This window comes from Macaca mulatta, chromosome 19 (assembly GCF_049350105.2).
Source record: "Macaca mulatta isolate MMU2019108-1 chromosome 19, T2T-MMU8v2.0, whole genome shotgun sequence".
In the NCBI taxonomy this organism is placed as follows: domain Eukaryota; kingdom Metazoa; phylum Chordata; class Mammalia; order Primates; family Cercopithecidae; genus Macaca; species Macaca mulatta.
Genome location: NC_133424.1, coordinates 17,380,999 through 17,394,022, shown reverse-complemented (window position 1 = coordinate 17,394,022; position 13,024 = coordinate 17,380,999). Strand labels below are relative to the sequence as shown.

The 13,024-nt window shown below is 58.6% G+C and overlaps 2 protein-coding genes across 21 annotated transcripts in view; one reads left to right on the top strand and one right to left on the bottom strand.

The window, feature by feature from the left end:
• Positions 1–7,857, top strand: part of CPAMD8 (C3 and PZP like alpha-2-macroglobulin domain containing 8) — a 120,720-nt gene extending 112,863 nt beyond the window's left edge. For 11 of the 17 annotated variants that reach the window (XM_077978247.1, XM_077978250.1, XM_077978248.1 and 8 more), the window contains 6 exons: positions 1,311–1,385; positions 2,903–3,008; positions 3,091–3,201; positions 4,148–4,357; positions 4,488–4,638; positions 6,370–7,857. In XM_077978247.1, the coding sequence (XP_077834373.1) occupies positions 1,311–1,385; positions 2,903–3,008; positions 3,091–3,201; positions 4,148–4,357; positions 4,488–4,638; positions 6,370–6,391 (675 nt within the window). In that variant the 3' untranslated portion in view covers positions 6,392–7,857. The remainder of the gene's footprint in view (positions 1–1,310; positions 1,386–2,902; positions 3,009–3,090; positions 3,202–4,147; positions 4,358–4,487; positions 4,639–6,369) is intronic. The other 6 variants (XR_013409202.1, XR_013409203.1, XR_013409200.1 and 3 more) reach the window with 2 other exon arrangements.
• A 916-nt stretch (positions 7,858–8,773) lies between these two features.
• On the bottom strand, positions 8,774–12,368 carry F2RL3 (F2R like thrombin or trypsin receptor 3). Of its 4 annotated transcripts, none has more exons than XM_077978305.1 (3): positions 11,804–12,368; positions 9,809–11,529; positions 8,774–9,520 (listed from the first exon to the last, which is right to left on the bottom strand). In XM_077978305.1, the coding sequence occupies exons 1-2, from the start codon at positions 11,910–11,912 to the stop codon at positions 10,481–10,483; spliced, it is 1,158 nt and encodes a 385-aa protein (XP_077834431.1). In that variant the 5' UTR covers positions 11,913–12,368; the 3' UTR covers positions 8,774–9,520; positions 9,809–10,480. The 4 variants fall into 4 exon arrangements, with proteins under 4 accessions (XP_077834431.1, XP_077834432.1, XP_001112955.3 ...); XM_077978306.1 differs by having other exon boundaries at positions 8,774–9,084; positions 9,880–11,529; XM_001112955.5 differs by having other exon boundaries at positions 8,774–9,152; positions 10,111–11,529.
• Between the last annotated feature and the right edge of the window lie 656 nt (positions 12,369–13,024).

Sequence of the window (13,024 nt, the reverse complement as noted above, 5' to 3'; positions counted from 1 at the left end):
CGGGACTACAAGCATGCGCCACCATGCCCTGCTAATTTTTGTATTTGTGGCAGAGACAGGGTTTCGCCATGTTGCTCAGGCTGGTCTCAAACTCCTGGGCTCAAGCAATCCTCCTGCCTCAGCTTCACAAAGTGCTGGGGTTACAGACAAGAGCCACCACGCCTGGCCCCTTTTTTCCTCCCTTTCTGGGCAAAAATGGGCCATCTGTCTATTGAGGAGTAGGTGGGGTGGTGTGGGGGCTGCTCCAACAGGTGGATCTCCTGTGGGGCCATTGTCACGATTATTATTGTTATTATTATTATTATTATTTGAGATGGAGTTTTGCTCTTGTTGCCCACGCTGGAGTGCAATGGCACAATCTCAGTTCACTGCAACCTCCATCTCCCTGGTTAAAGCGATTCTCCTGCCTCAGTCTCCCAAGTAGCTGGGATTACAGGCATGCAGCACCCTGCCCAGCTAATTTTTTGTATTTAGTAGAGACGGGGTTTCTCCATGTTGGTCAGGCTGGTCTCAAACTCCTGACCTCAGGTGATCTGCCCACCTCAGCCTTCCAAAGTGCTGGGATTATAGGTGTGAGCCACAGCACCGACCCACTGTCACTATTATGCCATCTAGAACTTCAGCAAAGTTCCATGTGCTTTGGCCCTGGGTGGGAAGCCATGGGGCATTCTCAATCCACATTGTGCCGAGACCAGCTGTCACCCTCACAACCCTAAGAGAGACCAGTGCCACATTCCCATTTAGTACAGGAGGGAAGAGGGACATGGGAGTACTACCAAGCTCTGACTGGGGGAGAAAGAGGTCCAGGGACCAAAGGAGGTCTGCAGTGTGGGGAGGGTGGAACAGGAAAGCCAGGCCTATTGTCGCCTCCCCTCCAAGGAGGCTGCACGGAGCACCAGGGGATGACGATGTGGTCAATTCAGAGGCCTTGGAATGGGTGTGTTTTTTTTTTTTAAATCAAAAACTGAAAAAAAAAAATCCCAGACTGGGAGGGGAACTTGAATAGTGCAGCCGAGACACCAGCAGGTGGCAGGGCTCAGCCGGGCTCCTCGTTGGCCACAGAGAAGCCTGACCTGGGCTTGGGGCTGGGTTGAGGGAGTGTATAGGGAGGGCAGGCAGGTGCTCTGGGCAGGGATGGTCATCCTTGAGCGTCCTCTCCTGGGTGTTGAGAGGCTGGCAGGGCCCGGGGAGCACTGACCAGCACCCAGGCCTCAGTCCATGGTAACTTGTGGGCAAGTCCAAGCATCCAGGAGATGGGAGAGGAAGCAAGCAAAGAGTCTGAGGACCCTGACTTCTGGCTTCCTCTGCAGCTGCTCCTTGACAAGCACATGGGGATGAAGAGGTATGAAGTGGCTGGACGCCGAGTGCTCTTCTACTTTGATGAGGTACCACCAGCCAGGGTTGGTGGAGGAGGCTTCCCTGGTGTGCATGTTGGTGAGGGTGCACCGGTCACTGCCTGGTGTGGCTCCCTGCAAGTATCTTGTACCATAAAAAAGACATTGGGGCTGGGCATGGTGGCTCATGCCTGTAATCCCAGTACTTTGGGAAGCCGAGGTGGGAGGACCACTTGAGCTTAGGGGTTCGAGACCAGCCTGAGCAACATGGCGAAACCCCATCTTTACAAAAAATATAAAAAAGTGGCCAGGCGCTTTGGCTTACGCCTACAATCCCATCACTTTGGGAGGCTGAGGTGGGCGGATCACCTCAGGTCAGGAGTTCGAGACCAGCCTGGCCAACATGGCAAAACCCCGTCTCTACTAAAAATACAAAAATTAGCCAGGTGTGATGGCACGCTCTGTAATCCCAGCTATTCGGGAGGCTGAGGCAGGAGAGTCGCTTGAACCTGGGAGGCGGAGGTTGCAGTGAGCCGAGATTACGCCACTGCACTCCAGCTTGGGCAACAGAGTAAGACCCGCAAGACCTCATCTGAAAAAAAAGTAAGACACTGGGCGAATAAATTCCAGGCAGAGCTGGCCATGCTGACAGCTCTGTGTCCTCGGCTGATGACAGTTGGTGGAAAAAGCAGGGAGGTGCCACAGTGGATATTATCCCTCTGTAGGAAGGAGTGAAGCATTGATCCATGCTACAGCATGGGTAAACCTCAGAAACATGATGCTGAGTGAAAGAAGCCAGACACAAAAGGCCACAGAGTACATGATTCCATTGATATGAAATGCCCAGAACAGGCAAATCGGTAGAGTTGGAAAGATTCGTGGTTGCCAGGGGCCGGGGGAGTGGGGACCGAGTGCTGATGGGGATGGGGTTTTCTTTGGGGGAGAAAGAAACTGTTCTGTAACTAGACAGAGGTGATGATTGCACAGTATTGTGAATATGCCAAGTCCCGCCACACATGCTCAGCCATGTGTGCACACACACAAAAAAGGAGTGGTGTTTGGGAGGCCACCTGAGACGTTTTCCCAGTGGGATGGAAGGACCCAAAGAATCAAAAATGGGACCGAGGCTGGGCGCGGTGGTTCACGCCTATAATCCCAGCACTTTGGGAGGCCGAGGCAGGCGGATCACTTGAGGACTGGAGTTGGAGACCAGCCTAGCCAACATGGTGACACTCCGTCTTGATCAAAAGTACAAAAAATTAGCAGGGTGCGGTGGTGGGCGCCTGTAATTCCAGCTACTTGGGAGGCTGAGGCAGGAGAATCACTCGAACCCAGGACGCCGAGGTTGCAGTGAGCCAAGATTAAGCCACTGCACTCCAGCCTGGGCAACAGAGCGAGACTCTGTCTCAGGAGAAAAAAAAAGGAAAAAGAAAAAAAGAAAATGGGATCACGTTTCTTCTGTGTTTCACGAGTCCTGGGTATCCCTGAAATCAGCCAGTTCTGGGCCCAAGCTCAGCGCCCCAGGCCTACTGGCCCGGGTCGAGCCTGCGCCCGCCACTGCCTCGCAGATCCCCAGCCGGTGCCTGACGTGTGTGCGGTTCCGTGCGCTCCGGGAGTGCGTGGTGGGCAGGACGTCGGCGCTGCCAGTCTCCGTGTACGACTACTACGAGCCCGGTAGGCCCGCGCGCCCGCACCCCCGGCCCGACCCCTGATACGTCGCGCCTGCACTAGGTCACCCGCCACCCTTGTCCCGCAGCCTTCGAGGCCACTCGCTTCTACAACGTCAGCGCGCACAGCCCACTCGCCCAGGAACTGTGCGCCGGACCCGCGTGCAACGAGGTGGAGCGCGCCCCTGCCCGGGGCCCGGGTGAGTGCGCGGAGCCACTGCCGCCCCCCACCGCGGCCTGCCACACCCGGACTCCCACCCGCGGGCGCCGGGGAGGGCTCCCCTGGGTGCGTGGCAGAGGAGGGGCCAGCATAAAGTCAGGAGGACGCAGCACAGGGGTGGGCGGGCGCTCTGCCTACACGGGGGAGGCGGGGCTGGAGGAGCGGTCAGTGTGCAGGGGCGTGGCTGGGGAATGGTCAGTATACTGGGGCAGGGCCAAGCCAGTGAGGGTGTGGTCACTGTGGTGGGGACTGGGCCCAGTGGGTTGAGGGTGGTCAGTGTGGTGAGGGCGGGGCCGAGCGGGGATGGGGAGGTGAGTGAGGAGGGGGCGGGTGTGGTTAGCGCGGGGGGCGGAGTTGAGGGTGGGTGTGGTCAGTGCGGGGGGCGGAGTTGATGGTGGGTGTGGTCAGTGCGGGGGGCGGAGTTGAGGGTGGGTGTGGTCAGTGCGGGGGGCGGAGTTGAGGGTGGGTGTGGTCAGTGCGGGGGGCGGAGTTGAGGGTGGGTGTGGTCAGTGCGGAGGGGGTGTTAAAGAGTGTGGTCAGGACCGAGGGGCCGGGGTTGAGGGTGGGAGCCGTCAGTGCCGAGGAGGTGGGTTTGGGGTGGGTGTAGTCAGTGCGGAGGAGGCGCGGCGGGGACAAGGGTTGTTGTTACAGGGCGGCCCAGACAGGACGCCCTGCTTCCTTTCTCTTCTACAACCGCTTTTAAAAAATCTGTTTCTGTTTTTGTAAGTATTAGGCAAATACCTGCGTGAAATTCCATGAGACCAGGGCTCAGGACCTCCCATTAACTGTCGCGCCCCAAGACCCACCGAGGGGGGAGTGGGCCCGGGCCCCAGGGACGTCTCCCCGACCCCCAGGCTCTGTGGGGGTGCGGGCAAGGTGCAGGGTGGGGGTCCTCCGTGCCCTGTCGAACCTGCGTCGTTCCCCAGGCTGGTCCCCCGGCGAATCGGGCCCTGGGGTGGCCCCTGAGGAGGGGGCGGCGATCACGCGATGCGGCTGCGACCACGGCTGCGGCGCCCAGGGAGACCCAGTGTGCGGCTCCGACGGGGTGGTCTACGCCAGCGCCTGCCGCCTTCGGGAGGCAGCCTGCCGCCGGGCCGCGCCTCTGGAACCCGCGCCTCCCAGCTGCTGTGCCCTCGGTGAGGACCCTAGCCCTCGCCTAGCCTTGGGGACCCCCATCGCTGCTGCTCTGGGCCACGGAACTCCTGCCCTCGGCCCTTGGGTCCCCTCCCGGCCACGCCCTCCCGACTGAGGCCCCCTTCCTTCCAGAACAGCCGCTGCCGGCCTCAGTGTCCTCCACCTACGGGGATGACCTGGCTTCTGTGGCCCCGGGGCATTTGCAGCAGGACCTGAAGCTGAGTGGAGCTGGCCTTGAGGTGGTGGACTCAGACCCTGAGCCCGAAGGGGAGGTGGAGGACAGGTGAGAGCTGGGTCCACCCCAGAGATCAGAGACATAGGCTCAGTATCTCCCAACCTCCCTCCCCTACCAACCTCCCTCCACCACCTGCCCCGACCCCCCACGGGCAGTGGGAGTGACTCAAAGGGTCAGAGGCTCAGAGTTCCTGGGGACAGAGTGGGACATTTATCCTCCCTCCACCCTGGCCCACGCAACACCCACCAGCGAACAGCTGTGCATTTGTGTGTGTGTGTGTGTGTGTGTGTGTGTGTGCGCGCGCATACGTGTCAAGGATCCCTTATCCGAAATGCTTGGGACCAGAAGTGTTTTGGATTTCAGATTTTTTCAGATTTCAGAATGCTTGCATGATATAGCAGCATCCCTACTCTAAAAATCTGAAATGCTCCGATGCGCATTGCCTTTGAGCATGTCAAGTTGCTGCTCAAAAAGATTTGGATTTTGGAACATTTCAGATTTAGGATTTTTGGACTAGGGAAGCTTAGCCTGTAGTTAGCAGCGTGTGGTTTCCTCATGGGCAGATTTGTGTAATCTCAACCATAGTCAGCAAACATCCCATTTGCACAGAATCCTTCCAGCTGCTCTTCCATAACTTCACCTCTCCCCTCAACACCTGCAACCACTAAGCCATTTTCCCCCTCCGCGTCTGTAATTTTGTCATTTCGAGAATGCCAGGTAAGTGGAATCAGAGCGGATAATCTTTGGAGCATGATTCCCTTGTGTTCACCTGTGGTGTTTCGTGTATCCATAGTTCATTCTTTTATTTTTTTTGAGATGAAGTATTACTCTGTCGCCCAGGCTGGAGTGCAATGCCTCAATCTGGGCTCACTGCAATCTCTGCCTCCCAGGTTCAAGCGATTCTCCTGCCTCAGCCTCCCCAGTAGCTGGGATTACAGGGGCCCACCACCATGCCCAGCTAATTTTTTTGTATTTTTAGTAGAGGCAGGGTTTCACCATGTTGGCCAGGCTGGTCTTGAACTCCTGACCTCAGGTGATCCACTCGCCTTTGCCTCACAAAACGCTGGTATTGCAGGCATGAGCCACTGTGCCCGACCTATTCTTTTTATTTTTGAAACGAGGTCTCACTGTATTGCCCAGGCTGGAGTATAGTGGCATGGTCATGGCTCACTGCAGCCTCAATCTCCTGAGCTCAAGCGATCCTCTTGCTTCAGCCTCCCAAGTAGCTGGGACCACAGGCACACACCACCACGTCCAGCTAATTTGTGTGTGTGTGCGTGTGTATGTATGTGTGTGTGAGTGTTGTGGAGATGGTGTCTCTGTATGTTGCCCAAGCTGGAGTGCCATGGCTGTTCACAGACGTGATCATTGTGCACTGCTGCCTCAAACTCCTGGGCTCAAGCTATCCTCCCATCTCAGCCTCCCAAAGCTTTGGGATTACAGGCATGAGCCACTGTGCCCGGCCTGGAGTTTTGCATTGCTGGGTAGTGTTCTATGGGTAACTTTTTGATTTGGTTGGTGGTCTGACACCAGCTGTTACCCTCTTACCGCACGTGAACACCCAGAGCCCATCACCGTAGTCCACCGGGGCAAGGAGGCAGAGTTGTGCAGTGCCAGGCCTGGGCCATGTATCCCCCTCCTAGTTGGGGTTCTGCCATCTAAATGAGGAGGTGGCAGCCGGCCTGAGCGCTGTGGAGGTGGGTTCAGGAAATGGGTGTGGGGTCCCATCCCAAAGTCCTGGCAGTCCCATAGGAATCTTTCTCCTTCTCTCCTGGCCAGTCAGAGCGGCTTCTCTTCCTGACGGCTGCCCTGCTCAGAGCAGGACGACACCATCTGGCTGCATCCTGTCCCTATCCGCCTGTGACTCTGCCTGGTGGGTGGGCAGACCTCGGCCCAGGTGACACCTGCCTCTAAATGAACCCAAGGAGCAGAATGGCAGAGATCTGCCCGTCCCTAGGATGGGACTCGGGGCCCAGGTGTGGGCTCAGCAGTCACCAGAGTGGTGCAGGGGGCACAACTGGAGGTCCCTTGGGAGACCCCCCGACTTCCTAGCTACAGCTGGAACTCCAAGCACCCCAATCCCCCAGCCTTGGAGCTGGGCATCATTTTCCTGGGGCCACGGCGGCTCCCACAGCCTGACATTCTGTTCGCGGGAGAAGAAACGTTCCCAGAAAGCACTTGTGTGGCCAAAAGCTTCTTTCTGAGCAAACACAGTGTGGACTAAATTAGCAAAACATCCAACCTATGGGCAACTTCAAAACGGAACAGGCCGCCTTTCTCTGAAACACAAAGCCCTGGCCTCCCTTTGGGGCACCCAGGACCCCGAATTGCCCTAAGTCTGTCCCAGCTCTCGAACCCTCTGCCTTCGCCCCAGGGGACCTCGGGCTCACATCACAAGGCCCTGCGGGGAAGCAGGTGACTCTCAGCAAATGCACTTTCAGCTTCCGGCTGCCCGGGCTGGGTGACCCCGGTGCTTCCTCACTGTGAGTTCCTGATGTCCCCGTGCCCAGAGGACCAGCCCACTCCCAGGGCCCCCAGGTCCAGAACCTGCCTGCCTTGGGGGGCCTGACCAGCTGCCTGCCACCAGCACCAGCAGACTTTGATTCCCTTTTGTGACCCCTGGCACCTGCTTATGTCTGCATTTGCCCATCTTCTCCGGGGTGGTATTTATTTCAGCCAACACTGCTCAGCCCTGGTCTCTGCCAGCACGGAGGCCCCTCGCTGCCTGAGAGGTCAAGGTCTGAGGCTGCCCTGGCCTGTGAGTTCCCCACCCCTGGCCCCCATCACCCTACAAAGGACAGGCCCCTTGACTCCTTCCTCAGCCTGAGGCCCGGTGCCCACTTGCTGTAGAGGATGTTGTAAGATAAAACCTCATCTCCAGGGTCATGGCCAGGCCTCGGCCTCCTGCAGTCAGCGGGAACCTAGAACACAGCACTCAGAGCGCCAGCCCGTTCCACAGATGGGGCCAGACCCTGGCCCCTTGGAGACGTAGTGGCTGGGTGGTGGGGGCCCACGGGCCAGGGCTCCTGATCCCCCATGTCTTCATCTACAGCCCAGCCTTTCAAAGTGGTGGGGAGGAGGGTTTATGGATGTCAAACACCTGCACCCTGAGATAATCCTACAACCACATGGAGTTGTAGGACCACAGCTTGGTCCTGGGGACCGCTCATACCCACACACCCAGCTTGTGCCTGTGGTTAACAACTCAGAAAACTCTAGTAAATGATCACTCGAGGATATTGACATGAATACACATCACTGATCTTACATGTTCTGGGTTGCACGTGAACTTTGTGTGTGCGTGTGTGTGTGTGTGCATGTGTGTGTCCCAGGCACCTGACACCCCCAGCCCAGGGCTGCCCAAAGTTGGACTGATCAGAGACATAGACCCGATGAGGAGCCCAACAGTGGCCCCCCAACCCTCTGCCTTGCCCCTGTAGTTCATGCCCCAGTGGTCTTTGAAACTGCCCCGTGCCACTCTGTGGAGTGAGCAGCGGTGTCTGTGTGTGTGTGTGTGTGTGTGTGTGTGTGCACCAGGTGCTGAGGCTTCTCCCCTTCCCCGCACACCAGCTGTGTCCTCCGTAGACACTGGTATGGCCCCTTGTGGCCTGTCCCGTGCAAGGCTTACAGCCGGCTGCCAACATCCTGGCAGAGGGGAGTTCAAGGTCTGCCGTACCCAAAACCCCCAGCACACACTGTCCACCCCCACCCCCATTGTCCCACCTTGTCCCTGGTGACATTGACAGAAATTGAAAAGAAGGATCAGCCTGCAGGTGGGAGGAGGAAAAGCGAGGGTCCCCAGCAGCCAGGGGACAGCAGGAGTCTGAGCCATGCTAGCGATGGGTTTTGGGGAGCAGAGTTGGGGGTGCTATTCTGGTTGCTGAAGAGAAATCCCAAAGCCAGAAGCTGGTGGGCATGAGAATGGCCAACCAGGCTCTGGGCCTGGTGGGGCCCCAGCGTTGGGCACTGGGGATGGGGTGCCCTGAGCCTCCTGGGCAGGAACTTGCAGTGAGTCTCTGGGGAACGCAGCCCCAGCCCCAGCCCCATCTCAGACACCAGCGTGTCGTGGGCTGCATCCAGTGTAGAAAGCCGAGCCAGAGAGGCTGCCAGGGCCCAGGAAGCAGCGTTTGATCCTGTTTCAGTTTCCTGGGCTGCCCTGACAAAGCACCACGCACCAGGCAGCTTAAAACAACAGGAGTTTATTATCTCACAGTTCTGCAGGCCAGAGTCCAAGGTCAAGGTGGCGCAGGGCTGGTTCCCTCCGGAGGCTGTGAGGGAGAGCCCGTCCCAGGCCTGTCTCATGGCTGCTGGTGGCTGCTGGCTGCACTTGGCGTCTTGGCATCCCTTAGTTTGTGTCCATCCGTACCACTCCCATCTCTGCCTCTGTCGCCACATGGCTTTCTTCTCTGTATGTCTCTGTGTCCTCTTTTCTTTTTTTTTTTTTTTTGGTGGGGGGGCGGTGGGGGGATGGACAGAGTCCCTCTTTTGCCCAGGCTGGAGTGCAGTGGCACCATCTCAGCTGACCACAACCTCTGCCTCCCAGGTTTAAGTGATTCTCCTGCCTCAGCCTCCCCAGTAGCTGGGACTACAGGTGCCCACCACCACGCCTGGCTAATTTTTGTATTTTTGGTAGAGATGGGGTTTCACTGTGTTGGCCAGGCTGGTCTTGAACTCCTGGCCTCAGGTGATCTGCCCAACTTGGCCTCCCAAAGTGCTGGGATTGCAGGTGTGAGCCACTGCACCCAGCTGTCTCTCATCTTCTTTTTTTAATTTTAGTTTGTTTATTTTTGAGACAAGGTATTGCTCTGTTGCCCAGGCTGGAGTGCAGTGGTACAATCATAGCTGACAGCGACCACAACCTCCCAGGCTCAAGTGATCCTCCCGCCTGTGCCTCTTGAGTGGCTGGGACTATAGGCGCGTGCCGCAATGCCTGGTTCGTTTAAAAAAAAATTTTTTTGGCCGGGCGCGGTGGCTCAAGCCTGTAATCCCAGCACTTTGGGAGGCCGAGGCGGGCGGATCACAAGGTCAGGAGATCGAGACCACAGTGAAACCCCGTCTCTACTAAAAATACAAAAAATTAGCCGGGCGCGGTGGCGGGCGCCTGTAGTCCCAGCTACTCAGGAGGCTGAGGCAGAAGAATGGCGGGAACCCGGGAGGCGGAGCTTGCAGTGAGCCGAGATCGCACCACTGCACTCCAGCCTGGGCAACAGCATGAGACTCCGTCTCAAAAAAAAAAAAAAAAAAAATTTTTTTTTTTGTAGAGTTGGGATCCCTCTGTGTGGCCCAGGCTGGTCCCAAACTCCTGGCCTCAAGCAGTCCTCCCATCTTGGCCTCCCAGAATGCTGAGATTATAGGCGTGAGGCACCACACCTGGCCATCTCTTTTCGTCTTTTAAAAATTGAATTAAATTGATTAATTAATTTAGAGACAGCGTCTCACTCTGTCACGCAGGTTGGAGCCCAGTGGTGCATTCTCGGCTCGCTGCAACCTCTGCCTCCCGGGTTCAAGTGATCCTCCTGCTTCAGCCTCCTGAGTAGCTAGGATTACAGGCACCCGCCACCATGCCCAGCTAATTTTCGTATTTTTGGTAGAGAGAGAGTTTTACCATGTTGCTCAGGTTGGTGTTGAACCCCTGGGCTCAAGTGATCCATCCGCCTTGGCCCCCAAAGTGCTGGGATTTCAGGCACGAGCCACCAGGCCTGGCTTCTCCTTATCTTATGAGGACACCACCCACACTGGATGTAAGGCCCACCCTTCTCCAAAGTGACCTCCACTAGTGACAGTTGTAATGATCCTATTTCCAAATAAAGTCACATTCTGAGGTCCCAAGAAGGACATGAAGTAGGGGAAGGGACTCTGTTCGACCCAGTACGGCCTTCCCCACTTTGCGTCACCGGAGCAAAGAGGAGTGGGTGCCCATGCCCTGGCTGCCCCCTTCCGCAGAGGCCTTGGAGGCCACGGTGTCCCCCGGCGACCGTCGGAAGAGCCCTGCCCGCACCTTGTCCCTGAACTCGGCCGACACGTAGTAGTAGACGAAGGGATCCACGCAGCTGTTGAGGGTACTCAGTGCCAGGCTAGGCACGTAGGTGGCGTAGAGGTTGCCCCAGGCGCTGGGGCTCGGGTCCGAATAATGCAGCAGCAGCAGCAGGTTGCTGGGCACGAAGAAGGCCACGGCGGAGGCCAGCACCACCGCAGTCAGCCTCAGCGCGTGGCCATAGCGCCGGCCGCTGGCCGCCAGCGTGCGCAGGGTGGCCCCGTAGCACAGCAGCATGGCCAGCAGGGGCAGGAAACAGCCCAGCAGCGCCAGGCAGGTGAAGGCCGGTTGCCAGTGGGAGGCCTGTGCGTCCAGGGGCAGCGCATCATGGCAGAGCACGCGATCGGAGCGCGCCAGCCTGAAGGTCTGCCGCTGCAGTGTCAGGGGCAGTGCCAGGGCGGCTGCCACAAGCCAGGCAGCCGCGCAGAGTCCAAGGGCCAGGCGCCGGCCACGCAGGGTGCGGGCCCGCAGCGGGTGCACCAGGGCCAGGTAGCGGTCCAGACTGATGGCAGCCAGCAGCAGCACCGAGCCATACATGTGGCCGTAGAGTGCGGCCGTGGCCAGGCGGCAGGCGGCCTCCCCGAAGGGCCAGCGCTGGCCACTCAGGTGGTAGGCGACCCGCGGGGGCAGCGCCAGGGCCAGCAGGAGGTCAGCGGCCGCCAGGTTCATCAGCAGCATGGTGGAGGGCAGCCGAGGTGCCCGCGTGGACAGTACCCACAGGGCCAGCCCGTTGGCCGGCAGCCCCACCGCCAGGACCAGCCCATAGAGGGCGGGCACCAGCCTGGTAGGCACCCAGCCCAGAAGCAGCGCCCGTGAGCTGTCCGGGAGCTCTAGGATGTCACTGTCATTAGCACAGACTTGGCCTGGATAGCCACGGGGGGCCGGCAGGATTGAGGGCGTGCTGTCTGTGGGAGAGAGGGGACGTTGGTCAGCCCCCGCCTCGGCGGGTGACAAGAAGCAGCAGGGAGGGAGGTGCTCAGAGCCTGGGATCTGCCCTAGTGGGAAACAGCTAGACATGACACTCAAGGGAATAGCCCGGCCCTGTGGGGTCAGGGACGGGATGCAGAGTGGGCTGGGCTGAAGCCCCAACTTCCCAGCCTCCCCTCTCCCCAGCTCTGGGCCCCCAACTCCATCACTTGTGTAAGCCCATCTCTGCACCCTAAGGCCAGAACCACTCACCATCGCCGCCTCCGGTGCTCCCACCCTCGTCATAGACGCTGGGGGTCTGGGTGCCGCCAGACAGGATGAACCCCAGCACCAGGGGCCACAGGAGCAGTCGCCCCCACATGACTGCACTCAGGCTGCTTTGGACTGTGGCCTCAGGCTTCCTGCTTTGCCGGACCCTGAGCCCTAGCTTCTGGAGCCTGAGCGGATGAGCAGATCATGCCAGGGGAGATAAACCGGGAAGGCTGCCCCTGCCCCCGCAGACTCACCAGGGCCGCTCGCCAGCCAGCCCGTGGGAGGACTGGAGTGTGGGTTATGGAGGCCGGGGTGCCCCAGCTCGCTGTGTCCAGCCGTGGCGCCTCCCGGGCACCCAGGTGCCAGGCTAGCAAGATACAAAAGGGGTCCCAGCTGCAGCCAGCACCCCCAGTCCCTGGCCAGCCCAGGAAGCATCTGTGACTCAAGTGGCCACTTCCTACCAGCTGGTCACATCTGCAGCCACTGTTCTCATGACAGCCCTGTCCTCATCCCAATCCCCACGCCCATCAAGGGCTCTGGGCCCTTCCTGAAGTCACGCCCCCACTTCCTACCTCTGGTGAGCAGGATAAGAAGAGCCCTGCTAGGCTGGGCGCAGTGGCTCACGCCTATAATCCCAGCGCTTTGGGAGGCCACGGCAGGCAAATCACCTGAGGTTGGGAGTTTGAGACCGGCCTGACCAACATGGAGAAACCCCATCTCTACTAAACATGCAAAATTAGCCGGGCCTGGTGGCATATGCCTGTAATCCCAGCTACTCTGGAGGCTGAGGCAGGAGAATTGCTTGAAGTAGGGAGACGGAGGTTGTGGTGAGCCAAGATCGTGCCATTGCACTCCAGCCGGGGCAACAAGAGTGAAACTCCGTCTCAAAAAAAAAAAAAAAAAGCCCTGTCCTGCTTCCCTGGGTCAGAGGTCAGAGGTCACAGCAGGTGAGCCACACACCTTCCCTGGGTCAGAGGTCAGAGGTCATAGCAGGCGAGCCACATACCCTGAAGTTCCCGCCATTCTTGGCAGGTGCTGTCCCCGGCATGGCTGTCTCCCCTACAGCTGCCCGTGTGCTCCCTGGGCAAGAGCGAAGCAAGGCACTCATACAGGGGTGCCCTTGTGAGTGTGTGGTCAGCCGAGGATAGCTGAAGCGCTCTCAAGGTTCAGCCAGAGTCCCTGACGCTGGGCTCTTGCTGCTCTGGGGTTCTGAGGGGACCC

Bases quoted from the DNA above. Each gene is read 5' to 3' on its own strand.
- F2RL3 (XM_077978305.1), bottom strand. From the start codon at position 11,912: ATGTGGGGGCGACTGCTCCTGTGGCCCCTGGTGCTGGGGTTCATCCTG. The intron at 11,530-11,803 runs GTGAGTGGTTCT...TCTCTCCCACAG, and splicing joins GAGCACCGGAGGCGGCGATG to ACAGCACGCCCTCAATCCTG.